This window comes from Coffea arabica, chromosome 10c (genome assembly GCF_036785885.1).
Source record: "Coffea arabica cultivar ET-39 chromosome 10c, Coffea Arabica ET-39 HiFi, whole genome shotgun sequence".
In the NCBI taxonomy this organism is placed as follows: domain Eukaryota; kingdom Viridiplantae; phylum Streptophyta; class Magnoliopsida; order Gentianales; family Rubiaceae; genus Coffea; species Coffea arabica.
In genome coordinates, this window is record NC_092329.1 from 26,707,911 (window position 1) to 26,720,608 (window position 12,698).

The following is a 12,698-nucleotide window of genomic DNA, read 5'->3' on the forward strand; positions in this document are numbered from 1 at the left end:
GGTGGAGTTATTTGGAAGGTTAAGGTGCCTAGTTGTTCTCTCTCTTCTATTGTTAAGGTGAGTGGTGATTGAACTTCCTCCTACACTTAATGAAGCTTAAGTTATGCCTAGTGGGAGCTAAAGTGCTGAAATTTGTGGTTTATTTCTTGGTTTGAGATGAATTGGTGAAGTTTTTGATTTATTGATGATTTTTCTGGTTTAATTTGATCATGATGTTGTGGCTGTCCATGATGGTTGGAAATGATGTTTAATAACTCTAGTAGGTGTAAATGATTGGTAATTGCAACCAATTTTGGGTTTGGAAGGAATTTGAGAAAGTTAGGGTTTTATATCCCCAATTCTGTCCGGTTTTGTATCTCATGGTTAGAGGCCGAATTGGCCTTGGCTTAAAACATGAAAGTTGTAGGTATTGATGTTTTAAAGGTGCCTGTAAAATTTCAGGTCAATTGGAGTAGTGTGGAGTGAGAAATGTCGGAAATACTGAGACTGGTCTGGGAAGGGGTGCTGCGAACAGGGTTGCCTTTTCACTCAATTTGACCGTGACCTTTCACCCTGATTCTCACCGAATTAGATTTTGACCAAAACATGAAAGTTGTAGCCAAGGCTATAAAATAGTTTCCTGTAAATTTTCAGCTTGATCCGACTAATGTAGCATGTGAAATGACCGAAATACCCTTGACTGTTTTTGAAACCTGTTTCGTGCCCAGATTTTTGTTTTCGTGTAGTCTTCCATTTTCGATCATGAAAATGCACGATTTGGCCTTTGAGGTCTTCTGATGAAATGTAGCTTGATGTATTAGCTACCATATGACTTTGGAATTTCTGGATTTGGACTTGTAGAGCCTGAGTTATGATGTTTCCGCTAGAATGCGTTTTGGTGGATCTGTTTTACGTTTTTGATGTGGTATCTTGCCTTTTTGACCTGTTTGCACTCGAAACTGGGTTGAGTGACCTTCTGCAATATTGTAGCCCTGACTCTTAGCTTCGAAACGGTGGGTCTTTCACCTTCATCCGACAATCGTAGCGCCTTTGGTACCATTACCGCAAAATGACGTCAAAACTGTTTTTCTGGTTTTGAGCTTAACTTTCATTTCCGGACTTTTCCCTAGCTTGACTTGTCTTTGTACTACTTGGAGCTTGCTGAATGGATATTAGATGAACTTATTTGTGTGACTTTGGGACTGGCTAAAGTAATAATGAAGCCATGATGGCTGGAAAAGTTAGCAAATGTAGGGGAAGTGCTGTCCGAACTTTGAAGGGACTTGTTTGCATTGGGTTTGTGATCTAAGGCTTGGATTTGAGCAAGGCAATGTTATATGATGGATGGTTTCTGAGCCGTGGAGGTGAGTGACCCCAAACTATTGTTAAAGCTTCTTATGAACCGTTTCTTGCACTATTTACTTGATTGCATATCATGAGTGCTTGCATGTGACCCATGACATGTTTTGGCTTAAATGAGTGCTTGGAATTTGTGTGCTGAACACCAACGTCTCCACCTCTGTGTACTGTTCATCTGGAGCAAATGGCTCCCCCACTGACTGTTTACTGTTTAATGTTTGTTTGGAGCGTTGGGTGTTTAAGTACAACGATTTCGCTGGCTCCGAGAGCAATAAATGTACATTTGATCTTGAAATCATGACATCACTGAAATGAACGACTGTGAAACTGAATTGATTACTGATTTTATTGGTTACTCGCTGAGCTTTTAGCTCACCCCAAAAACTATTTTATTCCCCTCCACAGGGCTCAAGGCGAAGAAAAGCTTGGAGTGCTTATTCACGGGACTGGATGGCTTATATCGTGTACAGTTTAAGTTTGGATCTATTTTATGTATGAGTTGGTCTTGTATAAATATTTGCAATTGATATGGATGTAAGTATACGTTCCACGATTGGAATCAGTTTCCGCTGCATTTGTAATATGTAATCATTGGAGAATTTGATGTAATTTTGAGATTTATATTGTAATTGGGTTGAGGACTGTAGTGAGCGATTGAGTCCCGGCGAGAGCTGGGCAGGCGGTCCGCCGAACCCTCTGGTTCGCCTTAGGGGGAGGTGGGGCCGTCACAGTTGGTATCAGAGCTTAGGCTTCAGATCTCTGTAGTGTATCCTAGGCTTGAAGTTTAGGATGCCGGACTGCGGGTTTGATTTGACTCTTGAGAGATTTTTGCGGGATGTCTTGACTTGATTGGTACAAGATGGAATGTCGAGGATGACATTCTTTTAAGGAGGGGAGATTGTGACGCTCCGAAAAAAATGAGTTTGAGAACCCAGAAATTTTCTAATTTTCTAGGGTTTATTTTTTTTAACGCCCGCCTTTTCTACATTTTCTTGATTAGAAAAATTTCCCGGATAAAGTTTATGAGCAAAAATAGTTTTAAAATGATTTTTCTAGTATCGGTTAGTTTTTGAGAAATTAAAAGCTTATTTTGAACGTGGGACCCGCTAGTGTGATATAATTTTGGTGACTAAGTGAATTGTGTGCTAAGTGTTATTATTTTACAAGGTATTAAGAAATGATTAGAGGTTATCTAGAAGGATTAACCATTGGAAGACACACAAGATGAGGATTAACCCTTGGATGCCATTTGTCCTTGAAACATTGGACCTTGACTTTGACTTGGACTTGTCTTAACCTTTACTAAACCAAATTTTGACCCAATTTCTTCCATTTTTATTGTCTTGGCCGAAATTTTTGGTGAGGAAAGAACAAGAGAGAGTTTCTTCAACTTCAACGTCAATTCTTGCTCAAATCTTGAGTTCCAACCGATTAAATTGCAAATCACTCCATAAAACTTGCTAGCTAAGGAAGATTGGAGCTCTTGGTGGAGTTATTTGGAAGGTTAAGGTGCCTAGTTGTTCTCTCTCTTCTATTGTTAAGGTGAGTGGTGATTGAACTTCCTCCTACACTTAATGAAGCTTAAGTTATGCCTAGTGGGAGCTAAAGTGCTGAAATTTGTGGTTTATTTCTTGGTTTGAGATGAATTGGTGAAGTTTTTGATTTATTGATGATTTTTCTGGTTTAATTTGATCTTGATGTTGTGGCTGTCCATGATGGTTGGAAATGATGTTTAATAACTCTAGTAGGTGTAAATGATTGGTAATTGCAACTAATTTTGGGTTTGGAAGGAATTTGAGAAAGTTAGGGTTTTATATCCCCAATTCTGTCCGGTTTTGTATCTCATGGTTATAGGCCGAATTGGCCTTGGCTTAAAACATGAAAGTTGTAGGTATTGATGTTTTAAAGGTTCCTGTAAAATTTCAGGTCAATTGGAGTAGTGTGGAGTGAGAAATGTCAGAAATACTGAGACTGGTCTGGGAAGGGGTGCTGCGAACAGGGTTGCCTTTTCACTCAATTTGACCGTGACCTTACACCCTGATTCTCACCGAATTAGATTTTGGCCAAAACATGAAAGTTGTAGCCAAGGCTATAAAATAGTTTCCTGTAAATTTTCAGCTTGATCCGACCACCGTATCATGTGAAATGACCGAAATACCCTTGACTGTTTTTGAAACCTGTTTCGCGCCCAGATTTTTGTTTTCGTGTTGTCTTCCATTTTCGATCATGAAAATGCACGATTTGGCCTTTGAGGTCTTCTGATGAAATGTAGCTTGATGTATTAGCTACCATATGACTTTGGAATTTCTGGATTTGGACTTGTAGAGCCTGAGTTATGATGTTTCCGCTAGAATGCGTTTTGGTGGATCTGTTTTACGTTTTTGATGTGGTATCTTGCCTTTTTGACCTGTTTGCACTCGAAACTGGGTTGAGTGACCTTCTGCAATATTGTAGCCCTGACTCTTAGCTTCGAAACGGTGGGTCTTTCACCTTCATCCGACAATCGTAGCGCCTTTGGTACCATTACCGTAAAATGACGTCAAAACTGTTTTTCTGGTTTTGAGCTTAACTTTCATTTCCGGACTTTTCCCTAGCTTGACTTGTCTTTGTACTACTTGGAGCTTGCTGAATGGATATTAGATGAACTTATTTGTGTGACTTTGGGACTGGCTAAAGTAATAATGAAGCCATGATGGGTGGAAAAGTTAGCACATGTCGGGGAAGTGTTGTCCGAACTTTGAAGGGACTTGTTTGCATTGGGTTTGTGATCTAAGGCTTGGATTTGAGCAAGGCAATGTTATATGATGGATGGTTTCTGAGCCGTGGAGGTGAGTGACCCCAAACTATTGTTAAAGCTTCTTATGAACCGTTTCTTGCACTATTTACTTGATTGCATATCATGAGTGCTTGCATGTGGCCCATGACATGTTTTGGCTTAAATGAGTGCTTGGAATTCGTGTGCTGAACACCAACGTCTCCACCTCTGTGTACTGTTCATCTAGAGGAAATGGCTCCCCCACTGACTGTTTACTGTTTAATGTTTGTTTGGAGCGTTGGGTGTTTAAGTACAACGATTTCGCTGGCTCACGAGAGCAATAAATGTACATTAGATCTTGAAATCATGACATCACTGAAATGAACGACTGTGAAACTGAATTGATTACTGATTTTATTGGTTACTCGCTGAGCTTTTAGCTCACCCCAAAAACTATTTTATTCCCCTCCACAGGGCTCAAGGCGAAGAAAAGCTTGGAGTGCTTATTCACGGGACTGGATGGCTTATATCGTGTACAGTTTAAGTTTGGATCTATTTTATGTATGAGTTGGTCTTGTATAAATATTTGCAATTGATATGGATGTAAGTATACGTTCCACGATTGGAATCAGTTTCCGCTGCATTTGTAATATGTAATCATTGGAGAATTTGATGTAATTTTGAGATTTATATTGTAATTGGGTTGAGGACTGTAGTGAGCGACTGAGTCCCGGCGAGAGCTGGGCAGGCGGTCCGCCGAACCCTCTGGTTCGCCTTAGGGGGAGGTGGGGCCGTCACAGTTGGTATCAGAGCTTAGGCTTCAGATCTCTGTAGTGTATCCTAGGCTTGAAGTTTAGGATGCCGGACTGTGGGTTTGATTTGACTCTTGAGAGATTTTTGCGGGATGTCTTGACTTGATTGGTACAAGATGGAATGTCGAGGATGACATTCTTTTAAGGAGGGGAGATTGTGACGCTCCGAAAAAAATGAGTTTGAGAACCCAGAAATTTTCTAATTTTCTAGGGTTTATTTTTTTTAACGCCCGCCTTTTCTACATTTTCTTGATTAGAAAAATTTCCCGGATAAAGTTTATGAGCAAAAATAGTTTTAAAATGATTTTTCTAGTATCGGTTAGTTTTTGAGAAATTAAAAGCTTATTTTGAACGTGGGACCCGCTAGTGTGATATAATTTTGGTGACTAAGTGAATTGTGTGCTAAGTGTTATTATTTTACAAGGTATTAAGAAATGATTAGAGGTTATCTAGAAGGATTAACCATTGGAAGACACACAAGATGAGGATTAACCCTTGGATGCCATTTGTCCTTGAAACATTGGACCTTGACTTTGACTTGGACTTGTCTTAACCTTTACTAAACCAAATTTTGACCCAATTTCTTCCATTTTTATTGTCTTGGCCGAAATTTTTGGTGAGGAAAGAACAAGAGAGAGTTTCTTCAACTTCAACGTCAATTCTTGCTCAAATCTTGAGTTCCAACCGATTAAATTGCAAATCACTCCATAAAACTTGCTAGCTAAGGAAGATTGGAGCTCTTGGTGGAGTTATTTGGAAGGTTAAGGTGCCTAGTTGTTCTCTCTCTTCTATTGTTAAGGTGAGTGGTGATTGAACTTCCTCCTACACTTAATGAAGCTTAAGTTATGCCTAGTGGGAGCTAAAGTGCTGAAATTTGTGGTTTATTTCTTGGTTTGAGATGAATTGGTGAAGTTTTTGATTTATTGATGATTTTTCTGGTTTAATTTGATCTTGATGTTGTGGCTGTCCATGATGGTTGGAAATGATGTTTAATAACTCTAGTAGGTGTAAATGATTGGTAATTGCAACTAATTTTGGGTTTGGAAGGAATTTGAGAAAGTTAGGGTTTTATATCCCCAATTCTGTCCGGTTTTGTATCTCATGGTTATAGGCCGAATTGGCCTTGGCTTAAAACATGAAAGTTGTAGGTATTGATGTTTTAAAGGTTCCTGTAAAATTTCAGGTCAATTGGAGTAGTGTGGAGTGAGAAATGTCAGAAATACTGAGACTGGTCTGGGAAGGGGTGCTGCGAACAGGGTTGCCTTTTCACTCAATTTGACCGTGACCTTACACCCTGATTCTCACCGAATTAGATTTTGGCCAAAACATGAAAGTTGTAGCCAAGGCTATAAAATAGTTTCCTGTAAATTTTCAGCTTGATCCGACCACCGTATCATGTGAAATGACCGAAATACCCTTGACTGTTTTTGAAACCTGTTTCGCGCCCAGATTTTTGTTTTCGTGTTGTCTTCCATTTTCGATCATGAAAATGCACGATTTGGCCTTTGAGGTCTTCTGATGAAATGTAGCTTGATGTATTAGCTACCATATGACTTTGGAATTTCTGGATTTGGACTTGTAGAGCCTGAGTTATGATGTTTCCGCTAGAATGCGTTTTGGTGGATCTGTTTTACGTTTTTGATGTGGTATCTTGCCTTTTTGACCTGTTTGCACTCGAAACTGGGTTGAGTGACCTTCTGCAATATTGTAGCCCTGACTCTTAGCTTCGAAACGGTGGGTCTTTCACCTTCATCCGACAATCGTAGCGCCTTTGGTACCATTACCGTAAAATGACGTCAAAACTGTTTTTCTGGTTTTGAGCTTAACTTTCATTTCCGGACTTTTCCCTAGCTTGACTTGTCTTTGTACTACTTGGAGCTTGCTGAATGGATATTAGATGAACTTATTTGTGTGACTTTGGGACTGGCTAAAGTAATAATGAAGCCATGATGGGTGGAAAAGTTAGCACATGTCGGGGAAGTGTTGTCCGAACTTTGAAGGGACTTGTTTGCATTGGGTTTGTGATCTAAGGCTTGGATTTGAGCAAGGCAATGTTATATGATGGATGGTTTCTGAGCCGTGGAGGTGAGTGACCCCAAACTATTGTTAAAGCTTCTTATGAACCGTTTCTTGCACTATTTACTTGATTGCATATCATGAGTGCTTGCATGTGGCCCATGACATGTTTTGGCTTAAATGAGTGCTTGGAATTCGTGTGCTGAACACCAACGTCTCCACCTCTGTGTACTGTTCATCTAGAGGAAATGGCTCCCCCACTGACTGTTTACTGTTTAATGTTTGTTTGGAGCGTTGGGTGTTTAAGTACAACGATTTCGCTGGCTCACGAGAGCAATAAATGTACATTTGATCTTGAAATCATGACATCACTGAAATGAACGACTGTGAAACTGAATTGATTACTGATTTTATTGGTTACTCGCTGAGCTTTTAGCTCACCCCAAAAACTATTTTATTCCCCTCCACAGGGCTCAAGGCGAAGAAAAGCTTGGAGTGCTTATTCACGGGACTGGATGGCTTATATCGTGTACAGTTTAAGTTTGGATCTATTTTATGTATGAGTTGGTCTTGTATAAATATTTGCAATTGATATGGATGTAAGTATACGTTCCACGATTGGAATCAGTTTCCGCTGCATTTGTAATATGTAATCATTGGAGAATTTGATGTAATTTTGAGATTTATATTGTAATTGGGTTGAGGACTGTAGTGAGCGACTGAGTCCCGGCGAGAGCTGGGCAGGCGGTCCGCCGAACCCTCTGGTTCGCCTTAGGGGGAGGTGGGGCCGTCACATCAGGTGCTTCTCATGATCCTTCACATTCTTAGAGTACACCAAAATATCATCAATAAAGACCACCACAAAATGATCCAGATAAGACTTAAAGACTCTATGCATCAAATCCATAAAAGCAGCAGGTGCATTCGTTAACCCAAATGGCATTACAACAAACTCAAAATGCCCATACCTCGAGTTAAAAGCAGTCTTGGATATATTTTTCTCCAAAATCCTCAATTGATAATAACTCTATCTCAAATGTAACTTGGAGAATACTACCGCCCCTTGCAATTGGTCAAACAATTCATCAATGTGGGGCAACGGGTACTTATTCATAACGGTGACATCATTCAAACCTCGGTAATCTATGCACAATTTTAAACTCCCATCTTTCTTCTTAACAAATAAGACTGGGCTCCCAACTCTTTTTTATAAAATCCCGTTCCAACAAGTCCTTCAATTGTAACTTCAATTCTTTCAACTCAGTTGGAGCCATCCTATATGGCGTTTTAGAGATAGGTGCTACTCCTGGAGCACGTCAATCTTAAAAGCTATTTCTCTTTTTGGGGGTAAAGACTCCAATTCTGCAGGAAAAACATCTGGGAACTCTTTCACTATAGGCATATCCTCCAATCTCACTTTATTACTAGAAGTGTTGATTAAAAAAGCCAAATATCCCTGAACTCCCTTACTTAACATTTTCCTAACTCGGATCCCTGAGATAAGTGCAAATGAGGCTAATCTACCCCTTACATCCAGTTTAAAGGTTGCCTCTCCCGGAATGCACAATTCTACTATCTTCGTCTTACAGTTCAACTGGATATTGTAACGGGCTAACCAGTCCATTTCTAGAATCACATCATACCTCTTAATCGCTAAATCTATCAGATCGGCCATTAATTTCCGTTCTCTAATCCATATCTCACAATCCCTATACACCAAGTTAGCTATTACACTTTGATTCCCAGTAGGCGTTCTAACCTCCAAGTCATAAGGTAATTTAATTGACTTCAAATCTATTCCGTCCATGAAATTAGGGGTTACAAAGGAATGTGTCGCACCCATATCAATTAAAAGCCTAGCTAATCGGTGAAAGATAGGAATCGTACTTTCAACCACCTCAGTTGCATCGGGTATTTGCTGATGGTCCAATGCATAAACCCTAGTCGGTACCTTTGGTCGGCTTCCTCCAGCACTGGTCTGGTTAGAGGTTGATTTTTTTGGCTTTTGATATTACCTCCTATTTGCTGATCCTCCAGCACTGGTCTCGCGACTTGGTGTTCAGCGCTACCACAAAATAGACATTTTCCAGACTTCCTCCAATAGTCATTCTCAGAATGGTTGGGTTTACCACAGTATCCACAAGTAACTTGAGGGGTCACTGCCGAACCACTAGAAGGCACTCCCTTAACTTAAAACGGCCCACTACGACCTCTTCTGGATAAAGCTCCCCTAGAAGCTGCAGCAGTCCTTATTCCTCCCATTCCTCTTCCAATTTTGGAAGGTTGTGAACTCTTACTAATCTGTCCAGAAGTACGACTAGAAAAGTTTCTCTTCCTATTATGAAAGTTCTTAACTTGCATTCTCGCACTCTCAACCCTTTGCACTTTCTCTAAAGCCTCAGTAAATGTAGAGATTTGGGCTGCGGCCAAGTCTTCCTGGATTTCCACATTAAACCCTGTACAAACTGCTTTATCCTTTTCCGCTCATTGGTCACCAATTCATGGGCCTATTTAGAAAGTTTAGTAAATTTTCCTTCGTACTCTGCTACACTAAGGGTCTCTTGTTTCAATTTGATAAATTCATCCTCCCTCTTTTCTTGAATTAAAGAAGGAAGAAATTTTTCATTGAATTCCCTAGTAAAATTTTCCCAAGTCCAAGGGGTTTGAACTCTCTCCCATTTTCCTTTTATCATGTCCCACCAAGTAAGAGCCACTTCCTCAAATTGGAAGGCAGTAAAATTCACTCGTCTATCCTCGGTATAGTCTAAGACGGCGAATATATTGGTCATTCTCTCCAACCAATTCTCCGCTATCTCAGGATCGGGTTCACCAATAAACTTAGGCGGATTAAACTTCAAAAACCTTTCTAAGGCTCTATCCTCTCCTCTATCCTGTCCCCCAGGTTGATTAAGTGGTCCAGGACCTTGTCTATCAGCCAAACGCTCTAGGATATCAGTCATCCTATTAATGGCAGTAGCCACTTGATTACCCTTAATATTTTCTTGTCCCTGGGTCGGTCCAGTTGCCGATCCCTGGTCATCTCCATGAGGTTGGGCCTGTCTAGTCCCTCGCCCACAGCCTCGACCACTCCTTCGTCATTCCATTATCCTAGGCATGCCTAGTGCAAGAGATAAATCAATTATCCGGGGAAAATATCGAAAGCAAGATGTGATACCCCGACTTCTTTAAACCCTAAATTCTAAAAAAAAAAAAACCTAGTTTACTTGATTGAAACCCTAATTTACTTGTGACCAACAGGTTTCTTAAATCCCTCATATTTTAATTGAAACCCTAATTTTTTCACTGGAATTGTAAAATTCCTCACGTTTTGTCTTTTATTTGAAAATTATTCATTTACTATGGCTCTACTACCCAATCATTCCTCAATAGGTGCAAATGAACCTAAAAAGTAGGGTTTCACTTTTCGTTTTCAAGTTGGAGCAAGTTAGGGTTTTCACGTGTATCCGTAGTGTAATTATTCGGTACGAAGTAAGGATCAAATTTGGTGCTTAAGAGTGACTTTTGGGTGAGAAATAATATGTGATTAGAAGCAATGACATAAAGTTAGTGAATAGGAAGTAAAAACCCTAATATGTGTGATTTAAGGAAAAACGGTGCAAACCGACGAGTATCGATCACTACCGATTGACCGCACCACTTGACCGCCACTTTTTTACCACATGAGCTCATTAATACTTGAGTAAAATATCTCCTTATTTCCAGCTAGCTTTGACCGAAATTGTAAGGCAAAAAATGCAAGGAAAGAAAGAGAAATTTTGGTTGGCTTTGGTGGTGACAAGTGTCACCACCCTATGGCTCTTTGGTTGATTTATTTTTCTTGCCTTCTTAACACCTTGGAGTAGCCTTTCTTCTTCATTTTTCTGCTGCTTGGCTGAGACAAGAGAGGAGAGAAAGAGAGCAAGAAATCAACTTCCTTCTTCTTGAGTTGAGCCATCCAAGTGAGGAATTAAAATTCTAAACCGATTAAAGTGTGAGTTGAAAGCTTGGGAAGCTAAGGGAACCAGAAATTTCAAGAGGAGGTGAAGTATTACTCTTACAAGCTTCTTTTGTTGAGGTATAAGGTCTAACCCACAGCTGTGATTCTTTTATTTTTGATTAAGATGATATATAATTCATGTTTTGGTTAGATTAGTTGTGATACAAGTTGTTGTGATGATTTTTTTAAGGTGATATATGTAAGTTAGGGTTTGATGATTTCTACCTATACTTGCTATATGGATGAGATGTGTTGTATCTAAACTTATATAGGAGGTTGTAGTGGTGGATTGAGGCAAGAAATGAAGAAAGTTATCATTGAAATAAAAAATTCCAGATTTCTGGAAAATTTCAGCATTGTTCTGTCCGGTTTTATTGCATCATGTTAGAGGCCGAATTAGGCTTAGAATAAAACATGAAAGTTGTATAGAATGACATTTAATGGTTTCCTACAAAATTTCAACTCAATCGGAGCAACGTAGCCTATGAAAAGACTAAAATACCCTCACTGCCCTAGGATGTTTCCAGTGCTCCGTTTTGGACAGTTCATCCAGTTAACCGTGTTTATTCATTATGATCCGTGCTGATTTAGCCATTTTTGAAAACATGAAATTTTTAGTAACCTGACTTAGCTTTTCAACACCTCCAAGAACGCCCTCAACGGACTTTGGTAGCCTGAGATATGACCATTTCAATGTAGTATGGTTGATTAGCCGACTAGTTGGATTCTGGTTCTGTAAAGTGGGAAATTTCCTGGGTTACACTGGAAATTGGACTAAGTGATCTTCATGAACATTGTAGCCCTATGTCTTAGCTTCGAAACGGTATAAGTTGCACTTTGATCCGATAAGCGTAGCCTCGAATGTATCCTTTCCACAAAACCCTATCAAATCTGTCTTTTGCTAAGGCTCATTTCTGCACTTGTTCTTAACTTGAATTTTGTCCTTGTGTTGTCTTGAGCCTATTGGACGGCTATTGAAGTTAGATTGTTGTGTGTGCATCTTTGGGTTTGAATGAGAAAAATAATGAAGCCAAAATGGCTGGAAATAGCAAAAATACAAAGGGCATGCTGCCCAAATTTACGCTTGAGGGAATGAATTCCGGTTTCTAGGGTTTAATTAGGGGTTTTTCTAATGGTGGCTCTTAAGCTTCTAATTAGCTTTGATTGAGGGATATTTTGGCCTAATTGGATATATTTTATTGCTTATTAATCGTATGTGTGATTGGTAAAATATTGTATGTTGGAAATGAAGCATTTATGAGGAAATGCTGTCCGAACTTTGAGAATGTATGATCGCTTTGAGTTTGTGATTTAGAGCTTGGACTCGGGCAAGGTAATGATATATGATGGATGGTTTCTGAGCCGTGGAGGTGAGTGACCCTAAACTATTTCCAAAGTTACTTACGAAGTGTTTCTTGCATTATTTACTCGTTTGCATATCATGTGTGTGCCGGCATGTGAGTCCATGAAATGATTTGGCTTAAATGAGTTCTTGGGGAGTCTTGTCCTGAACACCAACGTCTCCTCTACTATTTACCTGGAGCCAACGTCTCCACCACTTTCGTGAGTTCGTGACATGATCTGGAGCACCAACGTTGCTCCCTCTTACTGGTTAACGTTAGCGATAAAAGATCTTTTTGAGCGTTGGGTGTTTAAGTACAATGATTTCACTGGCTCATGGGAGCAATAAACGTACATTTGATTACCGATTCATGACATCATTGAAATAAATGATTGTAAAGCTTATTTGATTTCTGGATTTTATTGGTTATTCACTGAG

At 39.6% G+C, this 12,698-nt stretch overlaps 1 protein-coding gene across 1 annotated transcript; it reads right to left on the reverse strand.

Annotated features, from left to right (window-relative positions):
- Window positions 1-8,221: 8,221 nt before the first annotated feature.
- Window positions 8,222-9,881, reverse strand: LOC113739035 (uncharacterized). Its single transcript, XM_027266283.1, has 2 exons — window positions 9,622-9,881; window positions 8,222-8,630 (listed from the first exon to the last, which is right to left on the reverse strand). Exons 1-2 carry the CDS (start codon window positions 9,879-9,881, stop codon window positions 8,222-8,224), a joined length of 669 nt encoding a protein of 222 aa, XP_027122084.1.
- Between the last annotated feature and the right edge of the window lie 2,817 nt (window positions 9,882-12,698).